General features: G+C 43.5%; 1 protein-coding gene across 1 annotated transcript in view; it reads left to right on the plus strand.

The window, feature by feature from the left end:
* TAPT1 (transmembrane anterior posterior transformation 1) overlaps nucleotides 1-6,554 on the plus strand; it is a 60,280-nt gene extending 53,726 nt beyond the window's left edge. Inside the window, exons 13-14 of the mRNA XM_057546904.1 lie at nucleotides 1,340-1,500; nucleotides 4,336-6,554. Of these exons, the coding sequence (XP_057402887.1) occupies nucleotides 1,340-1,500; nucleotides 4,336-4,553 (379 nt within the window). The 3' untranslated portion in view covers nucleotides 4,554-6,554. The remainder of the gene's footprint in view (nucleotides 1-1,339; nucleotides 1,501-4,335) is intronic.
* The last annotated feature ends 978 nt before the right edge of the window (nucleotides 6,555-7,532 follow it).

The following is a 7,532-nucleotide window of genomic DNA, read 5'->3' on the forward strand; positions in this document are numbered from 1 at the left end:
AGACATCCCCTAGTGGTGTCAAGGAAACAGTGGAAGGGCTGAGTAAGGAGGGCGGGGGAAGCCGGGGCCAGCAGTAAACCTGGAAGACTGGTGCACGCACGCGGAAGGTCCTTGCAGCCTTGGGTCCACTCCCTCGGTGCTCCGGAGTGCAGAGTGGGGAGGCCGGGGAGAGTGAAGGAAGCCTGTTTGCTTCTTGTTTGACCTCCTTCCACGCCCCTCCTCGGACTTCCCCTCACTGACGCGTAGTTCTGTGTCACTGCCAGGATTTCATATCAGGCCTAAGGAATAGCCACCCACGTCTTCACTCACTGTAGAACTGGCCGTGAGGTCCTTGGTGTTGTGCCATTTAAGGGCCCCTATTTGTGTGACGATACCAGTGTGAAGAGTTTTTTCCAGAATTTTTGCCAGATTTGTTTCAAATGCCTAAAAAAGTTATGTACCTTTTGGCCCAGAAATCCCATTTCTGTAATTATGTATTTTGGAATTTACCTTAAGGAAACACAGATTTAACGTAAGTTTTCCTAACCAGAAACTTTTTAATGGAAGCAAAATATTAGAAATAGCCTAAGTAACCAGAAATTAAGGGCTTTGAGGGGCTTGGTTATATGATAACCAATATAGTGCAGCATTGTGAGACCATTAAGATAACGTCATTGAGGAACACCAGCGGTTCTGGAGAATATTCATGATGTATTGTCATGTCAACAACAACGATGGTAGTAAAATGACAAAAGTTGTTGGCACTTCTATGTGCTCAGCACTGTTCTGAGCACCTTACTGAAATCACCTCCTTTATGGATTAACCTGTTAAGAGATTCACTCAGAGCCACACAGGTCCTGAGCAGTGGAGTCAGGATTCGAACTCAAGCACTTGGCCCCTGGAGTCCCTGCACTCGCTCTGAACTCCAGTGCCCTACTGCCTTCTGAAGAGACCCCATTTCTGGACAGTGGGAAGTATGAATAGATGTACATTCAGAGCAAAAATGACTTAAGGATAATATGCCACATGTCACAGTGATTTGTACTGAAGTGTGGCATTATAAGTTTTTGTTGTTGTTTTTCATCTGCATTTGCTAAATGTATTTGTTTTGTAATAAAAGAATAAATGTCAAACAATTTAGAACCAGGTGAGACTTCTAAGTATAATTTCTTCTTACAATGAGAACTAAGGAGTTTTTCAAAAATGGTCCCCCGTGGTAAAGAAGCCTCCAGAAACTCGGGTTTTGCATAAGGCACTGGGCCCTGCGGCGCCTGGGTGATCCTCTCTCCCCCTCCCCTCTGCCTGCCCAGTGACTGAGAGGGACTCCAACAGTGGTTGGTTGTTTCTTTCCGGTTTTAGGTTGATATCTCTGAAAGTACTGAACAGCATTGTCCTGTTGGGAAAATCATGCCAGTACGTGAAGGAAGCCAAAATGGAAGAAAAGTTGTTTAACCCTCCCCCAACCAGCGCTCCCAGCAAACCATCCAATAAATCACAAAATAAATGTAAACCCTCTCAAGGTAGGTTTGGTTCTTTTTATCACTTTTATGAATCATTCTATAATGAATTAATTGTCTGAACTCTACTTAATAAAAAGATCACTGTTCAGTTGACGTTTAGCAATGCTTTCAAGATTGGATTTCACTTTGCTTAGCTGTCAATTTTTAATGTTTATGCTGTGGATCTCATCACAGGTGCCCCTAACGCAGTGCTCCGAGCTTTTTCACTCCTTCGTTGGTTGTTCGGTCGATGATTATTGGGCACCCGTTACCTGACAGGTCCAGGGATGCAGCAGTGGGGCAGGCAGAGCTGGATCATCGGGGAGAGAGAGGGGGTGGGTGTGCACTACGGCAGGTGGCTGTCAGTGCTGTGGAGAAAACTAAAGCAGACTCAGGAGAGGGACCGTGACGGGGGTTGGGGGCACTCCCCAGCCGTGAGCAGCCGGCATCCGGGCAGAGACCGAGCCTTCCAGGGAGGAGCCTCTCAGGCACAGGCCATGCGTCTGGAGGCCCCAGGCAGGAACGTGCTTGGCGTGTCAAGGGACAGCCTCTCCCCCGGGATCGGGAGGGACTGGAAGGGGGTCCAAGAGGCTGCCCAGGGCTCCGGGTCACCCAGGGCCCTGTGGGCTCTCGTGAGGATCTCAGCTTTCCCTGTGTGAAGGGGTTGTTGCAGGGCTTGGAGCAGAGGAGTGACACGATCCAGCAGACATTTTAAAAGGACTGTTTTCAGTCTTTGTGGAAATTAACCTCAAGAAGGGTGAGCCCAGAGCTTCCCTGGTGGTGCAGTGGTTGAGAATCCGCCTGCCAATGCAGGGGACACGGGTTCGAGCCCTGGTCTGGGAAGATCCCACATGCCGCGGAGCAACTAAGCCCGTGTGCCACAACTACTGAGCCTGTGCTCTAGGGCCCGTGCTCCGCAACAAGAGAGGCCACTGCAGTGAGAAGCCCACTCACCGCAAGGAAGAGTAGCCCTCACTCCACAACTAGAGAAAGCCCCCGCACAGCAACAAAGACCCAACGCAGCCAAAAATAAAATAAATAAAATAAATTTATTAAAAAAACAAAAAAAGAAGGGTGAGCCCAGAGGTGGAGGCCACTGGGGAGCATGCGAGCGGGCAAGCTGACCAGATTCTGGTGGATTAGGAGGAGCCCAGGGCTTGCCAGTGAGGTTGTGCCGTGGGAGAGGAGCTGAGGATGAGTCCAGGGTTTCTGGCCTGGAAGATTTGGAGGAAGAACTGGGGCAATGTGTGTGACAGGTAGTATATGAGATGCTGGAGATACAAAGGTAAATAAATCATGCTTTAGGGCCTCACAGACTGACAGGGGAGACAACAAAAGTGGATAATCCAAATTGGTGAGTGAGGTTATAGACAGGGGCGTGGAGGGGACAGGAGAGGGGCCCTTCCTGGAGGTGGTGACGCCTGAACTAAATCCTGAAGGGTGAGAAGAAATAGGCCCAGGTGAAGATCGGGGCACGTCAGGAAAGGGACCAGCATGGGCTGAATCGTGGAGGCCTGAAAAAGAAGAGAACTAGTGGGTCAGTATTCCAAGCGTCGAGTTTGTTCTGGAAGGAATAAGAGATGAGACTAGAGCTGGGCCAGAGGCCAGTCTGAAGAGAGAGCCATGCTCGTCATGTATGCTTTATTTTAAAGTAGAACAGAAACTTGTGATTAACTTGAAAATAATTTTTAATTTTAAAGAACGTATAAGTACCATTGGTAATATGGGACTGCATTTGTTTCAGCTACCTGGATAGTTCATAATGGGTCCATGTTTGTTCTGTTAGGCTAGGCTCCTTCAACACATTAAGAAACTAGTAACCATCGGTCTTGCTTTCAAGAAGCCTCCAGTTGAAGAGGGGATAAAACCTGTAGCACTCACTGCAGTTCAAGTTCACTGGATCCAGAGCCCTGTAATAAGAAGTGCATTTTGGGCGAGTGCCTTTGTGTCTGGTTAGGATGTTTTGGAGGTCAGGAGACCACTGGCCAGAGACCATTCAGGAAGATATTGCAAGTCGGGCAGCTCAGGCCCAATTTGCATATGAAAAGAGCGGCTGGCTGTCAAGACAGCATGGAGTCCATCATGTTCTAAAAGAAGCAAAGGACAGCAGGAGGGAGGGACGACCAAGAGAGATGAATGTATTCATTGTCTCAACCGTGGCAATGGTTTCAACAGGTGTATATGTGTGTCAACACTCATCAGATGATCCATTTTAAATATGTACCATCTGTGGTATGTCATCCTTACCTTGACGAAGCTGCTCTTACAAGGACTGAATGTATGATTCAGAGATTGGTGGGTCCAGGCCCCCAGACCACTGCTCCTCAGGCCAGGCTCAGGATCCCCATGGCCCAAAATAAACATTAGAGGTTTGGTCCATTGATTTGTTTTTATTTCTGATTTGGACTTCCTGGACATGAAATGCTGACTATGTCTAATGTGACTACACATAAGAGGTGGAATGGATTAGTCTACTTAGCCCTGATGTCCTAAGTTCAGGAATCAATGTTAATTTTTCAGCTCTGGCAACAATCTTATTATTGGTTTTATAGGAGGAGGGTTGTTACATAGGAGTTCTGATCTTTCCAAAACCAGGTAACAGTGTTATTTGTGTGACATGATCCACATAATAGCTTTTATATAAAATTTTGGACGAGGAAACAGAAATAGTGTGGCCTCTAAGTTTCATTATAAACTCTGGGGCTTATACAACTTGCTATTTGGCTGTTATTCGCTTTATCCAAAAGCATGGATAATCAACACTTTTTTTTTCAATACCACTATATTGGTAAGCTTGTGGTTATTATAAGCTGGGGGGAAACCCTTTTCTAATTAAATGAATCTGTTTTTCCACAGAAGAAAACCTGTCTGCTTCGGTCACCAGCCAGCCTCTTCATCAAAAGGAAAATGTCATACCACTACTTGTGACAAGCAATTCTGATCAGTTTCTGACAACTCCAGATGGTGACGAGAAGGACATAACGCAAGAAAACTCTGAATTAAAACACAGATCCTCAAAGAAAGATTTGTTAGAGATAGACAGGTTCACAATTTGTGGAAACCGAATTGACTGATTTCTGTAGCTGCGTGTGCCAAAGATGCAGAGTCCCGGGGCAGCAGATGCTGTGCTACCAGGACAGACAGATGCTGAAAATGGCACTTAAATATTTATTTAAGAACTTAAATTATTAATGGAAAGCAAATCTTAGTGTCCTTCTTCCAGTGATGTGCTCTGGCTGAAGGTCAGGTCACGTGAGTCAGCCAACAGTGACCTCCAGCCTTGACTCCTTGGAAAACTTGACGGATTAGGGAAAGTTCCTCCTGCTTGGCAAAGCGGCAGAGTCTCTCTGGGCCCGACAGGAGTGGCACGGACGTCACTTTGCTTTGTCAATCTGTGCTTCCAGAAGATCGGATTTTGACGTGCGTCCTCTTCAGTATAAGGATATACCTGGAAAACTGAGAAGCTCTTATAGCACGATGCTCCCTTTCCAGCCTCATTCTGTTTCCACAGTTTTCAAACGTCACTTCATCTGCCAAACCATTAAAAATAATAATAGTAATTAAACTTAAGTCAAGATAAGTGTTTCTTACCACCAGAATAATCTTTGAAGATGTACCTGAATTAATCAGAATAAAAAGCTACCTTAAATAAGACATGATGAATAGTAGCATTTTATAGAGGAAAAAAAGACCCTAAGCCAGTTTATTTAAAAAATATTAATTAATGAAGGTTATGCATCACTGAGAAAATGTTTCATAATTTTTCAGTTTACAGCAAAACGTGAGCTGTGTATTGTTTCATTGCAGTGGATAAAATAGGAATTCCCTTACAGAAAGGCACTTTTTATACTGAGAAAGCGGAGCAGTGTTAACTTTATAGTTAACTGGTTTCACCTTAAAACTAATTAATTGCTTCCTAAACTGTTACAGTTGAAAGGATTTGGTGTTGAACAGCCTGAAGAACTGTCAACATACAAAATTCAAAGGTGTCGACTTCAAGTGGGTTTTCCAAGCAACAGTTTTGAAGTGCATCCTCTAGCGGATGGGGCAGCATCTTGCTTCGGCTTCTGGAGTGCGTGGGTGGGTCTGTCTGTGTGCCTGCGCCTGGGCGGGCCTGTGTTGTGCGGGGAGGTGTGGCCGTCACGTGCGCCTGCGCCGGGCTGGGCAGGCTGCGTGGGGGAAGGGAATGGGGTGTTCGGGGCGTTCAGGTGTCTGCCTGGGTGTGGACAGGTGTTTGTGCGGGAATGTTGGGAACAGCAGCCAAAAGGTGCTTTTTGGTTTTGTTTGACATCAGTATTCCATTTCTGCTTAATTACCAGTTTGTGGCCCACGTCCTAGGACAGGTTATTTTCCACCACATTTTACCTTGAGGAACCTTTCTGCACTTTTATAAAAATTCTACAGGGTCTAATTTCAGAATGTCCAGGTGTTAACCGTTAACTGTTAACTTCCTTTGATGTATTCATTTTAAAGTTCAGCTCTTGTGCTGATATTTCCACCATGTGATGTGCAGAAGGTAAATTTTAGCTGATTTGTCTGTTTCCTGGGTGAAATGTGAAAAAGCATGCTTTAATGCTTTGGCTTGTTCCTCTGAAAAACAAAAGTGGATTTTAATGTTTTGCATTAAAGCTAAAGAAATCGAAATTAATGTTCACATAGGGTAAAAAAGACAATTGTACAGAAACGCTTTTGTGAAACCAGGAATTATTTTAACTTAAAAATGAAAGACTTTAAATTGTTTTGTGTATGTTTCAATGAAGGCCTGTTTTAGGATTGTTATTCTTTTTTCCATCTTCTCTTCACCAACGTAAGGAACAGTGTCCGCAAGGAATGGGAATAGTTTGGGGATAACTTTGCCAAACATAGCCCTGATCAGAGCAAAAATATGATTTGGGTATATCTTCAGTTCAGCTTGAATTACTCTGTTACTGTGCTGTCATTTTTGGAAGATCTTTTTTTGGCAGAATATATTGGGAGTTTGGAATGATGTTCATTTCTTCTGTTAAAATGGCATTCAGTACTAATTTTATAAGTGCATCTTGTGTGAAACTCAATAAATTCAATTTTATAATCTTTTTTAAAAAGGTCACTGAATTTATTTTAATAATATTTACTACTATATTCAGTGGAGTGAATTTCCCACTCTATAATAAGAATTTCCTTCCAGTTCACAAGTGACAGGACTGTCTAATTTGAATTATTCTTTTGGTTTTAATGGGAGAAAAATGTTTGATTTTTGTCTTTGGAGAAAAAAAATAGGCTGGGTCTTGATCATAGACCGTTTAATATCTCTCAGCAAATTAAGGTACTTCATTTTGCAGCTATTTGAATGTCACACCATGTGCTTTTCACATCTGGGAGTCAAGTTTAAGACAGTACTTTGGTTAAAAAAAAAAAAATCTGAGGCACAACGTAAGTCAGACTCATAGCTTTCTCTTTGGGATAGAAGTATAAACACCAAGAGTCATTCAGAGCTTGTCCAAATTTTCTTTGTACTTTTGTACTTTGCCTAGCAGTTAGACTTTATACTCTTTAGACGTATACATGGAAGAAACTTGTTAGAACCTCAGAAATTTTCCTCCCATCCCTGGTAACTCAGCAGAGATGGATATAAAGTCACAATATAATTTAAAATCACTACATTTTGGATTGTTTCAGTTCCATCTATTTATTCTTTCAATAAAGATTTATTAACACTTTCTATGTGTCCAGAACTGCTCTAGCTGCTGGGATCAGCAATGAACAAAGTCCCTGCCCTCCTGGGGAGGACTGATGGTAAACAAGTCAGTGAAATAACAGCTGCTGGGGGCAAGTTGTCTAATAACCAAATGATCTCTCAGGTCTATTTCAGTTTTAAAATAAATATAGTTCTTTAACTTAAATCTGATTTTTTTTCCTATTGGATTTGCTTAAAATAAAATAATTGTATAGCAGTTTCACAGTGCTTCCATAAAATAGAAAAAAATACGAGGGACTTCCCTGGTGGCGCAGTGGTTAAGAATCCGCCTGCCAATTCAAGGGGCGCGGGTTTGAGCCCTGGTCTGGGAAGATCC

The sequence above is a fragment of the Balaenoptera acutorostrata genome, chromosome 5, assembly GCF_949987535.1.
Source record: "Balaenoptera acutorostrata chromosome 5, mBalAcu1.1, whole genome shotgun sequence".
Lineage (NCBI taxonomy): Eukaryota > Metazoa > Chordata > Mammalia > Artiodactyla > Balaenopteridae > Balaenoptera > Balaenoptera acutorostrata.